This window comes from Anser anser, assembly GCF_964211835.1.
Source record: "Anser anser genome assembly, chromosome: 9".
NCBI classification, from domain to species: Eukaryota; Metazoa; Chordata; class Aves; order Anseriformes; family Anatidae; genus Anser; species Anser anser.
In genome coordinates, this window is record NC_139729.1 from 14,258,506 (window position 1) to 14,276,503 (window position 17,998).

At 47.2% G+C, this 17,998-nt stretch overlaps 1 protein-coding gene across 2 annotated transcripts; it reads left to right on the plus strand.

Annotated features, from left to right (window-relative positions):
• The first annotated feature begins 145 nt into the window (after window positions 1–145).
• UBE2G2 (ubiquitin conjugating enzyme E2 G2) lies at window positions 146–17,694 on the plus strand. 2 transcript variants are annotated; one of them, XM_083848123.1, is made up of 6 exons: window positions 146–237; window positions 5,080–5,115; window positions 5,205–5,250; window positions 10,493–10,611; window positions 13,667–13,807; window positions 15,672–17,694. In XM_083848123.1, the coding sequence occupies exons 1-6, from the start codon at window positions 195–197 to the stop codon at window positions 15,782–15,784; spliced, it is 498 nt and encodes a 165-aa protein (XP_083704249.1). In that variant the 5' UTR covers window positions 146–194; the 3' UTR covers window positions 15,785–17,694. The 2 variants fall into 2 exon arrangements, with proteins under 2 accessions (XP_083704249.1, XP_083704250.1); XM_083848124.1 differs by lacking the exon at window positions 146–237 and adding an exon at window positions 519–858.
• Window positions 17,695–17,998: the final 304 nt, after the last annotated feature.

Consider the following 17,998-nt stretch of genomic DNA (forward strand, 5'->3'; position numbering starts at 1 on the left):
CAGGAGGGCCGTGCTGGGGCCGGGGCACCCCGCAGCCCCACGCCCGTGTCCCCGCCACCCCCCCGCTCCCCGTCCCTCGCCCCGGGCCGCCATGGCGCGCGCCTGCCGCGGCCTCGCCTCAGCCGGGGCCCCGCTCGCTCTGCGCCTGCTCGGCGCGGCTGGGCGGGCCCTGCCCGCACCACAGAGGCGGAGCCATGGCGGGGACGGCGCTGAAGCGGCTGATGGCCGAGTACAAGCGTGAGTGAGGGGGGGGGGCGGCCGGGGCTGCGGCGGCTCGGGGGGGGGGGCCCGGGGGGCTCCGGGCGCTCCTCGGCCTCCCCCCGCCGCCCGGGACGGGATCCTGCCGCGGCTCCGGGCGGGCAGGGCCGGGCCGTACCCGGGCCCACCGGCGGTCCCTGCCCCTCCGTGCCCCGTCCCGTCCCGGGAGCGCCTCCCCGGGGCTCTCCCCATCGGCCCCGCTCAGGAAGCCCCGGCCGAGGGGCCCGTTCTCCTTTTTATTGCCCGCTTACGTTTTCCAGGCGGAACAAAATGCAGCCGAGGAAGCCCCCGTCGCGCGGCTTTGTTACCCAAAAGACAGAGCAGCGGCTGGTAAAAGCGTTTAAACCAGGCCTCGGCGAGGGCTGACGTAGACTCGTTCGTTTAAAAACCGCACGGGCTGTCGCTCGCAGACGGTGGCGGCCGGAGCAATGCGCCGTGGCGGCGAGCGGTCCTCTCAGCGCCCCGCCAGAGGGAGCAGGGAGCCGCCTGCTGCTGCCGCTGCTGCTGCTGCTGCTGGGTGCCCCGGGGATGGGGCCCCCTTGGAGTGCTCCTGCTAGCGTGAGCAGTCCATTTCCTAGCGTGCTTGCGAGCTGTCCGAAGGTGAGTTTATCGTAAAAGATACACAGCTTCCTTTTTTTTCGTTTACTTAGTTGGTTTTGGTCTTTCAGGTTCTGGCCTTTTGCATAAGGAAAGGAAGTAGAACAGGGGGGAAAAAAGGCTCGTTTGGTAGGTGGAGGTTGGCATCGGGCTGTAAGAGCTGGACTCCAACCCAAAGCTTTGCACGGCCCTTCCTGAGCTGGCCTGGGGCTGCCGTGCGGGTGAGACGCGTGCTTACGTCGTGCCCGAGAAACCCGCAGATTTCTGCTGCGGTCCAGAACTGCCAGCCTGGAAGCCAGCTGCCAAAAGACTCGACTTTGCTTTTGTCTTTTCTGTTACGTAAGTCCCTGCAGCGTTTTTGATCCTTTGTTTCTGAGAGGCTCCGAGATCTAACTCAAATGTCCTGTATGAATGAATTATTAAGGGAAAAGCGATGCTAAATAAACAGCATCTAAATCAGTTTTAATGAATGCTACAGGCAGGCATCACGTGAGTCTTCTCTGCGTAGTTTCCCAATGTAGAACTTATCATGAACGGAGATAACATCTTGTTTGTGATCTTCCTTTCCAAACCCTTTCCCAACAGTAATAAAACACAGTGCTGTGAGAAGTGAATGCCATCCGTGGTGGCTGAGGGGAGGGTGCTTCTGCTTCTGGACACCTGCGGTACAGAAGCAAACGAGAAATTTCGGTTTCTGCCCTGCCGGCACAGTGGTGGAGAGAGCAAGGCTTTGAGGATTGGCCCCTTTGCTTCTGTGTGTGTGTGTGCAGGCTTTAAGCTTTGGCCTTTAATTTTCCCCGTGTGCGTTTCTGAATCAGTTTATTTTTACCATGGGTGAAAAATGTTTGATGCAGTGAGAAGTTTCAACCCGTTGGAACCCAAAAGCCTTACTTCCATCTGGGAGATGCTCTGAAACCTCACTGCTTTCCCTTCTATGCAGAGACAGAAGGAAGATGGCTCTGAGCACCGACGAAATTTATTTATTTTTTGTCCTTGTTTAGAACATTGTTCACGTGTTTAGAGTCTGATGACTTTTTGCTGTCTTGTATTTATTCAAGCATTTTTATATATCATAAAGCTAATTGAGATAAAGCTTTCAGAAAGCAGATATAAGAAAGGGCATAATCCCTTTGTTGTTAATTCTAAATTTAGAATATTTAATAGTATTACAGCCTGAAAAAAATACAGTCTCAATAGGAGCTTGTGAGACTTAAGAGGTGGGAACCTGCTGCTTCTGCCTTTATCATTTCCTTGCTACGAGATCACGAAGATATCTTATCACTGTCTGGATGCTTTCAATCTAAAATGGGTTACAGGCTTGAGCTGGAGGCGGAGGGCTTGCTTCCAGACGCGACCTTGGCTGGGTGGGTGGGCACCAAGCCAGAGCCCTTCCTGGGGGTCTCGCGCCTGAGCCCCCAGACCAGCGCCTGGCCGGGTGCGAGGGAGGTGGCAGGCCCAGGGCTGCTGTGTGTGGTCGGGCGGTGAGTCGAAAGGAGAGAAGGAAATGGGGCTTCTTGCGAAGCAGGGCTCTGGGTTCAGGCACCTCAGGTGCTGAGGGAACGTGCCTGTACTATTTTCTGAACTTTGCTTGCTCGATCACCCTGGGGACATGCTAAATGGATACAGCTTGCAGAAGGCGTGCTGTTGGACTTCTCTTTTAGTAATACAGTCGGTCCTTCTGTTAACCCCACCGACAAGAAGGTGTGTTCTCAGCTCTCCTGTTGTTTGAGCTGTAGTCAGCCTGTAAGGACTCCACAGCGAGCACCGGAATGAGAAGGGAGGTATCAGCGGTGTGTGCACCCACATCTGCCCCCAGTCCCTAGCAGAAGCACTGCGCTCCGGTTGTGCCAGCTTCTGCCTTTCATTGAGACTCGAGTTAAAAGCAAAGCTTTCAAGTAAGGCTTAGCTCTTCTGCTGCAAGCTGGGACTCCATTGTGTCTGGGTTTGGACGCAAATCCCCTGACTGTGTGCAGCAAAACCGCCACGCGAACCAAACGGGATGCCTTGTGGAGGATGCGAAGCTGGAAACAGCTCCAAATGCTCCCAGCGCTGAAGAGAGACATTGTTCTGCATCGGTTGGTGGGCTGCGCCGCCATGGGCTCCTCCAGCATGCACCCACCACATGTGTGTGAACAGAAAGCTCTCCAGCCACCCAGACTCCCTGTGACACCCCAAAGTGGCTCTGCTGATGTATAAATGGCCAGCGTCTTACCTGCCAGCCTCTGCTTCTCCTCGCGCCTCTGCTGCCCCTTTGTTTTCCACAGACACTTTTCTCGGTCTTCCCCTTTGGCTCTTCAAAGTTTTTTTGTTTGTTTGTTTTTAGGATTCCTCTTCTGGTTTCCCGTCTTTATCCTTTTTTCCAGCCGCCCCACCGCTTCAGGGCTAACCAGCAGGTAAAGCACATCACTGAGGGCATTGTCCAGGTGCCTCCTGACTGCTGCCAGGCGCGGGGCACCGACCACCTCTCTAGGAAGCCTGTTCCAGTGTTTGGCCGCTTCCATTTCCAACCCCTCAGGAGGCTTTCTGCAGGGAAAGGTTAAACAAACACTGATTGCAGTCTTTTTGCTGCGTGCTGCAGTAATCGGAAAAAATCCCCCCCAGCATTCCTGTAGGATTACCCTTGTTTGGCTTCTGTTTGAGAAGCAGTGGCAGGACTGGAGCAGATCACACTTTGTAGCTCTTGAAAGCAGTGCCCCCAGTTTCCTTCAGAGAGAAGGAGAGGTTTTAACAAATCACCTGGGAGGATGTGACCGTGCAGGTGTAAAAGGGCCTCTTCCTTCCTAACCGACCAGCAGCTCTTCCCAGTCAAAGCTCCTGTGCCCGTTCACTGCCAGTACTGCTTTGCCTCCGGTCCTTCTGGATGGAAACCTCCTTTACCTGTCCCCAAGGGGAGGGATGAGAAGGAGAAGTGGAGAATTGAACTTCCAGCACTGCGGAGACTTTGCTCGCTGGTATTTGCCTCCTGCTTCCCATCGCCCTGGTTGTTCTCGGAGGGGGAGCGCCGTAAAGAGCCCCCTGGCTTTGCTGCCAGATGCTGCCTCCAGCAGCACAGGGGCTGAAACAACGAAGCTCCCCAGGTTTTCAAAGGAAATCAGGGGAAATACTCATTATTATTTTTTTTTTCCTTAAAGAGAGTGCCCCACGATAGATACACACAGTTCAGGAGCTCCCAGGCTTGACATCTCTCTCCGTCTGCCTAAAAACATCTGCAGGCAGGGCGCTGGAGACCCGCTCTCAGGGTGGAAAACCTGCTCTGTAATGCCACTGCCCTGGTGCTCAGGGTATGTGTCGCCCTGACACCGACCTCCAATTTCCTGCTCTTTGAACTTGAATCAGGGAGGTTTGTGCCAAAGGTAATTGCGAGCTGGGTGAACTCAGATTTTGCTATCTTTCCTTGGCAGTAAGTTTTCCTTGACAAAGATCCGTGTGCTGTTCTGTGCAGCATCACCTGCAGCTTTCGTTCATAGCCTAGCAGAAATTAGGTTAGGCCTCTCGGTTATTGGTTCGGGACTTTTTGTCTTCCCTGGCTGTGTATTTGTACTTCTTTTTTTTTGTGTGCCTGAGAAAGCGTAGGGAGTTTTCTGCGGTTATTTTGTGAGTGCTGGTAGCCTGTGGGCCACTGCTTGGGAAGTGATGCTCTCGATGAGCAATGCGTGCGTTGGGGTTTGTTACCCTGAGTCGGTGCCGGGGGGTTGTAAGAAGACAGCCTGCGTTCTCATCACGTTGGTTGTGTGCCTGAATGGCTTTAAACTGAAAAAAGGTAGATGTTAGGTTAGATATTAGGAAGAAATTCTTCACTCAGAGGGCGGTGAGGCGCTGCCCAGGGCAGCTGTGAGTGCCCCATCCCTGGCAGTGCCCAAGGCCAGGCTGGATGGGGCTGGGGGCAGCCTGGGCTGGGGGCAGGGGGCCCTGCCCAGGGCAGGGGGTTGACCTAGAGGGTCTTTAAGGCCCCTTCCAACCCAAAGCTTTCTATGATTCTGTGATCATTTTGTTTAGAAAATCGTCTTGCATGGCAAAGCTAAATTGTCACCTGGGGCCTGCTGGATGTGGAGTCTTGCCCAGTACAGCACATCCAGACGGTTCCTCCCACGGTCTCCTCCTGGAGGTTTTCCCTGAGGGTTTTTGCTGTGGAGCCTCCGTGCTGAGCCGCGGTGACCCAGACGCTCGCTGAAACGCTCAGGCTTGCTGGTCGTGTTAACCTCCTGGTGTTTGTTCTTTTCACAGAGCTGACCCTGAACCCACCAGAAGGGATAGTAGCAGGTGAGGAGCTGAGCGGAGTCTGTGCGCTGCCAAGTTGGAGCCTCACCTTCTGGTAGCTCTGAGCATTGTTCTGTTTTGTTTCTTGGCAGGTCCTATGAATGAGGAGAACTTCTTTGAGTGGGAAGCTCTGATTATGTGAGTTAATAGAAGAATGTTTAAAAAAATAAAAAAGTAATAATCGTACCTGTTTTGCCTAACATCAACCTTGGCCTATTTTTGGCTGGGAACTTTTTGTCAGATCCAAGCTGAGAATTATATTGGGAATTTAAACAGTTGGGCAGAGGCAGGGTTGCGCTCAAGTGATGATTTGTTGTGCAGGTGTCATAATAAGAAACCCTTGGCATGTATAACTTGCAAATGCTACAGGAATCATCGTTTGGGCTCCACTGGATATACAGTGTATACACAAACACTGTAGGAAACCATAAATTGCTTGTAGATCACACAGACCCATTGGGAACATTGCTCAACTGCAAATACGGGACAGGTTTTCTCATGTGAAGTGGAGTGAAACAGGCAGATTATCAGCGATGGGAGACAAAGGTGAGTGTCTAAAATTACTTAGTACTAAAATTTATTCTAGGAGAAGTGAAAGGTAATCGGTCTGATAAAGCAGTTGAAGTAAAAACCAACCAAACAAAAACCCCGCAAACTTAAATAATCTTTTAAAATTCCGTGAATGTCCTGAATCAGCTGCTGTTGTGCACAGCGGCTTTGTGTATAAGCTCTGCCTCTGGTGAGTAGCTCTGGTCGCTGTGGATTGTGCAAGCAGTGCAAAAGCCTGTCGAGCTGTAGTGTGTCACCTATCCCGCAAAAGCTGGCCGCATGGGTGATCCTACTCACTTGCAAATGTGAGACTCCAAATTATTTCAGGCCTTGGTAAGTGGAGATTTGAATGAAGGCTGCTTGTTGGCAGATTCACATGAGGAGTTGGTGAATGCCTCTGCTCATCGCAGCAATGATACATCCTGGGACAAACAGGTCGTGATTCCTGCTGGCTCGGTCCCCTGAAGATACACACCTTTTAGGGAAATAGGTAGCTTATGGCAGCCCACACCTCTCACGTTAGGCAGCTGCCAAAGCTTTCTCTTCTTTCTGTAAGTCAGGTAGTTAGCACCTCTCTAAAACATGTATTTTCTAGTACCTACTTTCAGTTCAGAAAGTTGTGCGTAGCTTGGAGTTCAGAAATCCCTGAGAATTTAATGCGCTTCTTGGAATGTGGAAGGAAATTCTTGTCCATCAATACTTTCTAGCAGCAGAGATTTTGTGGTTGATGAGAGCTTTCCTGGGGGACACACAGAAGTACTTTTGTATTTGATTCATTACCTAGAAAATATTTTTTTCTGATGTTTCCCATAACAAATTCTTAAACAACAGAGGAGCTGCCTGCAAACTTGAAAGCCCTTTAAAGTGCTGAGTGTTGAGCTTCAGGTCTTTGTCAGCGTAAAATGAGAGGCGGAGGAGCTTTTGGTTTCTGTATTGTGTGTGTGTCATAATAGAATTATATTTTAAGATCTGCTAAATTCTGAAGCTGTGGTACAATAGAAACATGTTTACTCTAAACATGTTGGGTTACTTTCATCTCTTTACAAAACTCTGTTAGTAAAAATATTTGAGTACATCTGGAAAGCAAGCTAAACGACTTGTTTACATTTTTCTGATAATCTTCTTGAATGTTTTGTAATCTCAAATGTGCTGCGTTAGACTGTGGGATTGAAAGAAGTGCAGATGAGGTAATTAAAGTAAGGTTGACTTTAAATTTGAGACAGATGGAATACAAAAGGTAGGTAAGTAGCATAATAATGAAAAAGAGAATTTTTTTTTCTTCTCTCCACCCAGTTTCAATAAAGTTAGAGTACATCATCGCAAATAAATACAGAAAAAAAAAGAGAGACTTAAGGGGGGAAAAAGACATCACCCATCTATCAATCCAGAGGTGGGCTGGGTAATGTTACAGAGATTAATGGATTGATGATGTAAGAGCTTGGCTCAGAGATAAAATAAAAATTTAATGCCTTTTAAAAATAATCATAATAATAATTTGTATTTCCGGTGTTCTCGCCTGCAGCAGCAGGGCTGAATAAATGTTAAACATAAATGTTAAGGCTGTACTGACACGACCGAATGACAGAATAGTTTTTAAGCTTACATATTAGATCTGGAATTGCAAACACAATGTGATAATTTTTCCAAATAGTGAAGGTTCAGAACCTGGTGTGAAACGCACCTTCATGATAAGACATCAAACAGGAGCTGGATTAGAATTTATGAAAACCAAGTCTTTGCAGCAGGATGACTTATTCATGATGATAAATAGCCCCGGCATGTCGAGAGGGTTTATCATAATGCTGCTCAATACCTTAGCACTGCGTGAGGTCCGACAGGCTGCGTTGTGTTGTGCAAGCTCATGAATTTCATGTTTCAAGGGGAAGTTTGGTCCTCTTTGGTTGGCATAGGAAAGCTTGCCGTGGTATTAAAGTTTATCCCCAAAGACACAAAAATATGTAGTTGTAAAGAACTTTGTTAGCCTAAAGATTGCTTGAAAAAGAAATTATATAGATTGAAGCAAACTTATAAAAAGCCTCTCTAGAAAGGTAATTAGATCTATAATTAGGCTTATGCCTTTTGTTTTGTTTAGTGTGGAATTCCCCTTTTCAGCATCTGACGACTGTGGGCTTTGGTCTTTTTCCAGCTTCTTTTTACAAATAAGAAGCCCTTTACAAATGTACTTGAAACCATGGCTATAGAATTAATTGTCCTTGTCAATTCGCTTTTTCCCTTCTGTTTTGGCAGACGCTACTGCTGTGTTTTTCCCCTTGCTCAAGTAACATCGAACTCTCAGAGTTTCTCATTTTCATGTTATGCTGGCAGAGCTGTTAATAATATGATTTTTTCGGCGTTGAGTTCAGCATCTTTAGCACCAATGCTGCAGGAATAATGCGACTTTTTGTTAGTTTCTTGAATTTGCTTAGATCTCTTTGCTGTAGTTGCCTGGAAGCAGACCGACTGTGAGAGCACCAAAAGTGTGACCAGGACAGAAAAGGCTGCTGCGATCGCTGTGCGCAGTGACCGAGTCAGGACTGAACCCACGTGGGTACCGATGGCCCTCGGAGTTTCCTCCAGCCTTACTGTTGCTGTCAGTTCCCAGTACATTTTTGTAGCTTGTGCGATGGAGGTGAAGTGCTGTGGTGGCTGGGAAGATGCTGGACGCCGTGCTGGAGGAGAAGTGGTGCCCCAGCCCTTCCGTGAAGTCTGCAGAGTAGCATTGCGTGGGGGGAATGATGCAGACCGCCTGCCTCGCAGAACTTACAGGATTTTCTGTTTAACCAGGTTTAGGATGAGGAATTTCTTAGAAATTTATGTCCCGAGCCGTGCAGAATGAGTGCCTTAAGCAGTGCCTCAAGCAGTTTTTTTCTGAGAAAGCAGAAAAGCTGCTTAAGGCACTGCTTGTTGAATGGGCTGGACTATTGGCTCTCTGCTGCGAGGGAAGGATGCCACCAGGGCTTTTCTTGGGGGAACCCTGATCGGGTACCCGGTAGTCTGGGCTCCAGCTGGCGTAGCAGCTCAGAGGAAATCATACCATAAGTCACGGAGGCTTTGCAAGTGTGATGTGCTTTGAAATCTTCACAGAGCAGGTGGCAGCGCTACAGAAGGTGCTGTGCTTTGTGCCTTGTTGGCCATGGTGATGTCCTTTGTGAGTTGAAAGTGGCGCTGTCCTGGGTGTTCTATAGTTGCAAATGCTGCCTTGGATTAACTCAAATAATTTCTTTGAAGTTGATCCTGGCAGCGCTGAATGGCTAAAACAAAAGCAGTTTGCTCACTTATTACAGGGCCTGCAACGGAGCCTGTTGGGTTAACATATTTGACAGAAGAGCCCTCGAGGCTGTGTGTTTGCTCTCAAAACAGAACATAAGACACCCACCAGCTTTCAATGCGTGTATGTACATACCCTCAGAAGTTCAACAATGAGCCTTCAAAATGCAGCTGGAATTAAAAACGCTCATGAAAAAATGCATTCGGTTTACCCTCAGATGTGAATATTGGATCCTGGCTAAATTTATGGAAAAGACGAGAGAGGGAACGTCAGTGGTTGAGATGGGTTAGCTTTCGTTCTGCGTCGGTACGTGTCTCTAATCTTGCCTGCTGCTGTAAATGTGCAGGTTTAAAACATTTTAGTCTTGTGTTTATTGACCAGCCAAGTCTTTTGAATCCCAAGGTTTAACTGAGTTAAATCCCAAAGTTTAACTTCTTAGGGCTTTAGGTTTTGTTAGTCTCAGTTCTTTTTTTTTTTTTTTTTTCTCTTCTCTGCAGGTTACCAGTGCAGCCTTAGCTGTAAGGAGTCTTTGACCATTTGGCTTTGATTTTTTTTTTTTTTCCTTCTAGCATGGAGAATGTGTTTGCGGGTTGGGAGGTGGAGGCATGAATACATTCGTAAGCTTTATTTCCCAGACAATATAATCCTTGTTTGAAAAGATTTCTGTGCAATGCATGTGTTTCCCTGGCTAAGGTTTTAAGTGATGAAGCTCGTTTCGTGATCTTCCCAGTCAGGGGAGATCATGTTTGCTTTATAACTTCCAGATGGTTCACAGAGTTTGAATAAATCATGTCAAATAAACTCTTTTGCTTACCTTCCAAAGATGCTTTGTGCAGAGAGGGCAAAATAGTTGTTTTTGTATTCTCACTTGATTGCCCTTTGAATTTGTACTTTTATTTCCTTATTGTGTTCATAGTGCAATGTTTCATGCAGGAGCCTTGATGAAGTTCTTCTCAGTGTATGTTTGAGAGAGTGAAAACTAAATACCATAGGTCTGTAAAAAAACATGGTTGTCCTGCACCTAGCATTTACGGTCCCTGGGCTGTGTGTTTATTGTTACAAACCATTGCTGTATTTTTTGCATCAGATGGCGTGAAGTGTTTATGTGTGGTTACGCTCGATACTGGCAGTTTGAATCCTCCTGGGTTTTCTGAATTATTTTTGAGCTGCAGCGTTTGACATCTCTCTCTGTGTAGCACAGCAGTATCTTCAAAGGCACAGGAGTCCCACACCTGCCTCTGCTTTCTCTTGACGTGCAGACACTCAAATCCTGGAACATGCCTTGGAGCCAGATACTCCAATTATAGCCAGACACACCCTGCTAATTAAGCCATGTTGTGACCTTCCTAGTAATTTAGTGTGCAAGCTTTGATTTATTTTTTTTTCCCCTTCCCTCCCAAACCCTGTATTTGGATTTAAGTTTGAGGTGTGAGGTGAGAGTGTTTTAACTCTCAGTGTTCTGGAGCGGATGATATAATCCAAAGCTAAGGCGTCTCACTAGACAAGAATTTGGGTGAAAGAAATATATAAAACTTGGGTGAATAGCTTTTTATCTGTTTCTAGGGGTCCTGAAGACACCTGTTTCGAGTACGGGGTTTTCCCTGCTATTCTGAGCTTCCCACTCGACTATCCGTTGAGTCCTCCGAAGATGAGGTTCACGTGCGAGATGTTCCATCCAAACAGTGAGTCTGATGCAGCAGGACATAAGGGGCACGGGTTGCTTTTGCACCTTAAAGAAACAGCTTTGGCAGCGGGAGGGCAGGTGTTGTTACCAGCAGTGGCACTCCCAGCTGTGCCGTAGGAGTGTTCAGCTGTACAGCAACGCTGCGCTTTCTTAGGGTCACTCTCTCTTTACGATATTAATCCTTAGATACCTGTTGGTAATAAACAGTCCTGTAAAGTTTCCAACAATTTCACTGCCTTGAAGGTCATCCCGGGCATCCTCATAACTGAGTAAAATAAATAAATAGCCTGAAGATGAATGCTTTGCACACGATGTGAGATTTAGTAAAATAATACTGACTCTTTCCAGTATTGCACTATGGCTTGTATTTAAGTAGTTCTGTGTTATTTTAACAAGTGAAAACTTGTTCATACTGACCAAAGTTTGGAAGCAGCTTTAGTTGGCAGCATGGCTTTTTTCACCTGAAGTCGAGGATTTTGTAACACTTCTGACGTGATCGTTCTGACATCTGCAGTGCTCTGTCCAAGCAGCTGGCACATTTGCAAGCTTTTAATATTAAAGATTTTTGCTGTCCCTTTTGCTGCAATGCTAGCACTGACAATATCTCAGCTGTGTTTCTCTTAAGACTTCAGAAGAAGGAATCGAAGTAACAATGCCTACAACTAACAGCTTTTTTTGCCTGGGACAGGTAAAAAGCGTAAAGCTCTTTTTCACAGCACAGACCATTCTTTTCTGGAGTCAGCCTTGGTGTTTGTTATAAAATTGTTACTTAGTACGTCTGTTAAATCAACATGGCTTGTGTAAAGATTGTTTGTCATCACCTAGATGTGATGGGCTGTTAGGTCTGTGCCACCTGAGAGCAATAAAAGGCAAGCGCTGTCCTCCTGCCTGGTGTTTCCTTCTCAGCTGACATTCCTGCACTTGTATAACGCCAGTCTTGATCTCAGCTGGGCATCCATTTATTTCATCCTATTCCAAGGAATTTTGCAATTTCTTGAAGTTCCTCTGCTCTCCTCCTCTCAAAACACTACTGACACAGATTTAGTCCACAATCAAACCCATCTTTTTGTTCTCCGGTGGAAGACCTCTATCTACACATCCCAGCGTAGACCTGTGCAAAAGTGTTCGAGGCAGTTTGGCGTCACCTCTGTAGCTCTGACGTCTGCAGCAGCTGCTGGCACGTGGAAGCAGCACGGCCACGTCAGCACATTGCTCCAGCGGGGCTAATTCACCCAAACTGCCTGGTGGGGCTGCGCTGTGTCCGTGCAATGCTCTGGGTCCAAGTCCAGCTCTGGGCTTGGCTTGAGGATCTCTGCTTGGAGCTGCTTTGCGTGCCCAGCCTGCAGCACGGCCAGGAGGGAGTGGGGTGCAGAGAAGCCCAAGCAGCCTGACCCGTACCTGTTACAGAGCGGCCCTGCCACACGTGAGCGCTGCCTCTGGGGGTTGGTGGGAACAGACTGGATGTACAGTCCTCAGCTCTTTAAAGCTCCGTGACTGGGTCATGTGAATTGAAATTTGAGGTCTCCAGAGGTAGTCCTTTGAATCTTCCCAGGTGGGTTTGTGATGGGCTGGTTATACCCAGTAAGGCTGTAGAAATTGGTAGCCAGGCTTCTGTTCTGTTTGTGTTAAATGATTGCTCCTCGTCCTTTGGGAAATTGGAAGAAAAGTGTTCAAAAAATCTACGTTCCATTATCTTTGCAGTTTTGAGTTACATACGGAGGGAACAAGAGACATCACAGAGCTACTGTTGCTTAAAATAATGTTCATGGATGCTTTGGCAAAGGTGACTTCAAAGCAGCAATTAATTGAAAATCTTGCTTTAACATTTAGTAACAAAGCGGAGATGTGTACGTCTTCCTGGAATCAACCTTTTCTGCCTTGTTTATGCTGCTGACATCCAACTGTTTTAAAAGAGGTGCCGCATAAAAACGTGAAAATAACTAACTTACTAACTTTTCCTGATGAGTTCCTAACTTGCAGGGAGAAGTGCTGATTCAGCATGTGCTGTTTTCGTCTCTTCCAGCTATGGTTAGACCAGCTCCAGCCCTCAGCCCGGGGCTGCAGGAGGGGGTGTAAATACAATAAGCCTTCCAAAGTGCTTACATGTCCCAGGCTTGTACAGACATTAGCTGGTTGAGTGGAAGGAACTGGAAACAAGCACAACTGCTTCCAGTGGTCACTCACTTGTTTTGTTTTCCTGGCAGTGGCGTGGGTTTGGTCACCGGAGGAACAGAAGCACCGAAAGTACCAGGGTGAAGCTGTAATTCATTGGGATGCCGTAGGATTCTACCAAGTTTCTAAAGTAGCATTTCAAACTCCCATTTTCTCTGTATTACCTGTTCAACTTTGCTTTGGCCTAATGATCAAGTCAGTGGAGTCCAGTGTCTGAGAGGAGGAGTTGTATGAGGTGGATGCATTGCTTTGGTTAAAATTGGGAGGGGAAGATGCCTGCATCCTGAGCTGATAGGTTACTTTTCCTCTATGCGCTTTCATGCAGCTGAGCTTTAAGCAAAAAGCGCAAAAAAGCAGCACAAACCCATGTGGTTGCACCTGAGTAATGCTCAAATGAGAGTAATTATTTCCGTTGTACCTTACCGCTTTTGTCTCCCTGCTGCAGCAGAGCACGTTTGCTTAACTGTTTTTTTACAGTCATGGTCCAGTGGAGGACTCCAACACACATTCAGTGCTGTAAGGCTGTTACCCTTTGCTTTAAGACTGGTTACTGACCTGGAGCTGTGTGCGCCTCAATACTTGGCTTGTTCCACCAGGCTGCAGCTCTTATTTTTTTCAAGGGAGCCTCTTGTTGGTTATTAAGTGATCTGAGCGCTCCCAGAGAGCTTCTCTTGGTGAAGACGACCCAAGTTTGTAACCTTGTTTAACAAAGTTTTTGCTAGATCTTTGTCTTCCAGCTTTTGTGTCATCTTGCCTTTGTAAAAGGAAGTTTTAGTATCGGTTATGTGAAGGCAAAGTCCAAATATTCATCTGTGCTAAAGATCTGGAGAGGCTAAGTGTTTCCTCCAAGTAACAATCAACCCTCTGTACTTCTTGTGCAGTTTACCCGGACGGGAGAGTTTGCATCTCCATTCTTCATGCTCCTGGGGATGATCCCATGGGATATGAGAGCAGCGCTGAGCGATGGAGTCCTGTGCAGAGTGTGGAAAAGATCCTCTTGTCAGTCGTTAGCATGCTGGCAGGTAAGGACTGCTGTTTTATTAGCAGTAGCTCAGCTGACTTCTTGCTGCGTAGCTAGAGCTTCTCCTTCCTTTTTAATGTTAACCTGATAAAAGACATTTAAACTGCTCAGCAGGAACCAGAGTTCTTAAAGCCCTCATATTTATTTATTCTCTTAAAAGAAAAAAATAAGACCGAGTTAGTAAGCGTTTCCAGCTTTGTAGCGACTGCACAGCATTCCTTCTGGGTCAGCAGCAGCCAAGCACAAGGTGATTGATGGTCAGGCGGTGGGTCCTGAGGCTCAAGCTGCTCCTGTGCAAAGCCTTTAGGGATTTGGTTTTAGCAGCTGAAGGGTTACCAGCCAGATCAAATCAGTCTGGTAAATAGGAGTCCATGGCCTCTGTGATTCACCAGACAGCTCCCTCTATTTCTGTTTGTTAGCTTGCCAGCATGGGAAATGTACCCCGTTCTGCCACCCCAGATATAAAGGAAGGCTTCTTGAGATACAAAGGAAGGCTTCTTGAGAAGAGGGGTGTGGTAAAAGTGGTTTTTTGCAGCCTCTTAAGTGGCTTCCCCTCGGTCCCGCAAGGGCTGTGGATCAGATCTCTCATGTACATCTCCCCAAAAGATGGATCTTTTTCCACACAGAGCCACTGAACTGCCTGAAAAGGAAAAAAGCATGTCCCTGAGAGTCAGTTTTGAATGATGATGCTGTTTTAGAAGCAGCAAAGCTGAACAAAGAGCAAGCACGAAAGGCTCTTACGTGCAACTAGATCCACTTCAGGATAGTAACCTGCTGCTGGGAAGCTGCCCAGTGGGGACCAGTACCTCGCTGGGCTCCCTGGGGCCTCCAGGAGCATGGCTTGTGGTCCAGCCTTACCCGGACTGCTTTGCTGGAGAATCATTTGGCCTCTTGATCTCTGATGGCGCATCCTGTTTTTCCCCGTGTCTTTTGGAGGAGTTAGCCAAAAACATCAACTGTCAGCTTCTTCCAGGCTGCTGGCAAGTTCGCAGCTGTGGCTCTGCCGACAGCGCAAGCTTACCGAGCCCCAGCTTACCGAGCTGGGGGACTTGTGCATCTTCTGTCCTGACTACTGGAGTTCCAGGGTGGACCATCAGCATTGTGTTGAGAAAAACAGGAGCCCAAGGTGTCTGCCATGAACTGGGTTGTGCTGGATTTGGACTAGTGTATGAAGCAAAATGGGCAGAGTATGTTCTGCGTGACTTGTGTAATCCTGTGACCATTGTCCTGCTCTGTGCTGACCATGAACTTGACAGAGCCCGTGCCTCAGCTTACCTCTGCACAAAAGAAGTGTTTGAGTCACAGGGTCTTAATGTACTTTGTAAAGCACTCTGAAATCCTTGGATGAAAGATGTTGCAGAAATGAAAGCATTTTATGGTGGTGTTTTTTTTTTTTAAATAGAACAAACCATCCAAAAAAGTGACAGAGCCTGTTTGGGTGGCCTGCTCAGCGAGGGCTTTGTGTCTGTGAAGCCGCAGAACCAGAAAAAATATTTTGCAGGGAGCACTGTGCAGTTTTAAGAGCTATTCACAACGCTACTGGTGACACGTTAGTCCTTGTGCGTGCTGGGGCTCAGGGGCTGAGACCATAAGCAAAATAAAACCGTCTTTTTTCTCTGCCACCTGTTTCTCGCCTAAAGAAACAAGTTCTTACCTTGCCGTGACACTCTCTTGTGATCATTTAAATGAGAACTGGTTGGGAATCCCACAGCTGCATTTCCTTTAATGCTGTTTCAGCAAGCCCAAGTAGGGGAAGCGTGCCAGAGCCACAGCAAAGTGGCAGTGCAGAGGCAATGTTGAAGAAGCAAGAGGGTCTTGCTCAGTTGCCTGCCTGCCCACCTACCTTTCCCTCTCTCTCGTTTCAGAGCCAAACGATGAAAGTGGAGCCAATGTAGATGCCTCCAAGATGTGGCGGGAAGACAGAGAACAATTTAACAAAATTGCCAAGCAGATTGTGCAGAAGTCACTCGGACTTTAAGCTCACAAAAAGACTGCAATGTTTTGTATTTCTCTCCACATGAAAAAGAGCAGTGCTCAGTGCTGGTACCAAAAAGGAAATCTTTGCAAAATTATTGGCCTACTACTTCTTATCCTTCATTATTTATTTCCCATCTCTTTTCTGCTTCCGCTGCTCCAGAGAAGCCTAGAGGCTTAGAGTTTACTCACTAGAGTGGGAGTTAGTTTACTCGCTAAATTGTGGGGGAAAGGGATTTATTGCTAGGGAGAAATATTGGGGCAGTGCTGTTTCAAAGGCTATTTGTTGCTACCTCACTTCATGGTATGGAAAGCTTGGAGGACTTGCAATCCGCAGCCCACTTCTGCCAATCCGCTGTCTGAGAACGGCGCTGTTTTAGGTCACCTGCCAGGAGAATTAGTTTTACATTCATACAGGCAGTATTGCACCTGGAGCAGCAGTAGGCAGAAAATAATGTCAGCTTTATGATATTTGCTAAGCTAAAGGCAGCATTTCAAATTGATTTGAAGAGTGTGGTTCGCCAGAGAGGCTGTAAAACAAGGTTGTAGTCAGAGTGGTTTAATGTAGAAAGTGGCTTTGCACCGTGTGACTTTTCAAAGAAGATCTCGGTGGCCGCTCCCAGCGACTGGCTAGTGGTCTAGAATAGGCTGGTTTACGTTACACTGTGAATTTGTATCAAGCCTTTGAGTCAGTGTTTTCTTAGAAGAAATCCCCAAACTACTTAATTGCTTCTTAAAGATATTCAGTGTAAACTTTACATTCAATTAGAGGCACAAGATATAAAGACTGGATTCTTACACACTTTGGCCAGGTTCGCCGTGGGCTAGGTGGGTGATCTGCAGCCTGACAATTCAGTGGGAACGTGCCTGCTCCACTGGGAATGTGAAATATCTGCTCAGAAAGCTAGGCACTACTTGCCTTTGCCATTACAGCCCAGGTCACCCACTTTTCAGATGAATGAGCCTTCGCTAACCAACGTGATGAATTTTGTACAATTAACTGTAACACTTGATGCTGACTGCTCTTATGTATTTAAATAGGAGTCAGAGAAAACCTCAGTTGTGTTTTCTAGAGGATGGTAAGATACTTGTTTAAAACTGCAGAGTATTGTAGCCAAAGTCTGGTGTGCAGGTTGTGGGAAATAGATGCTGCGGTGGGCTGGGAAACTGATTAGGGGCTGCTGGTGACCTTTGCGCTTCGCAACCGGATCTCTTAAGTCCAAATCTCCTTCAATTTATTGCAAGCAATAACACGCCCATCGATAACACGTGGAATCAGATTTTGTTGGCTGCTTTAAATGGGCTAAATTCAAGAAGGGCTTTTTTTTCCAGGAGAAGCGTGTGCTGTGGACAGAGTTACGCTGTGCAGAAAGCTTCACGGGGGCGATTGCATGCATGTGTGTGGGTAGAACTTGTATTTATGTCTCGCTGTCCATGCCGCCTATTCATGTGCTGCAGATCACAGTATGCCATCTTTCTGCACCTTTGAAGAGTTTGTATTGCTGTAACTTGCTGAGCTTACCTCCCTTTAGAAGTATTTCTTCTCCCTTTGGTGTAAGGGTGCGAGGAGGACCCACCATCGTCTGGGAACAGAGAGGACGGGATAATATTGTACCTAACTAGTATTTCAGGGCATACAGGAAAATGTAGCATTCGTATGCAAAGAGAGAGTGGTTCTTTGAATTGTGATAGTTGAAGTGTAGCTCCTGGGAGTGCCTCAAACGCTTTTGGAAGCAATGCTGGAGAGCTCTGTGCGCCGCGTAGCAAACGATGTGTTCAGCAGACGTGGCCAGACTGGGCTCTTTTTAAGTGCGGAGTATTTTACTTACGTGTGTTCACTCGTTATCTTTATTTTACAGTGGGACTTAGTCTGTATACTGAAAATAAAGTGATTGTATTTCTTCCTTTTATAAATGTATGCCGGTGTATTTCAGTAAGTGTTTTTTTATGGGCAAACAACGGTCAAAAGAGTCCAGTTCTGATGTGGGCCAACGGAGGGGAAGGGTTTATTGTCACGCAAGTAAACCACCAGGGTTGCTTAGAGATGTGTAAGGCTTGACACAGTGGCTTGGGCTTTCCAGGCCTTGTCTCTAATGATGGCAATCACTTGATATTTCAAAGAAAACTATAAAAATCTGGTAGCCAGCTGATGTAGTCGCTTCTCGCAGAGGTCCTGTTACGATCTCTGTGTCTGGCCTTAGATGTCTGTGAGTCTTGT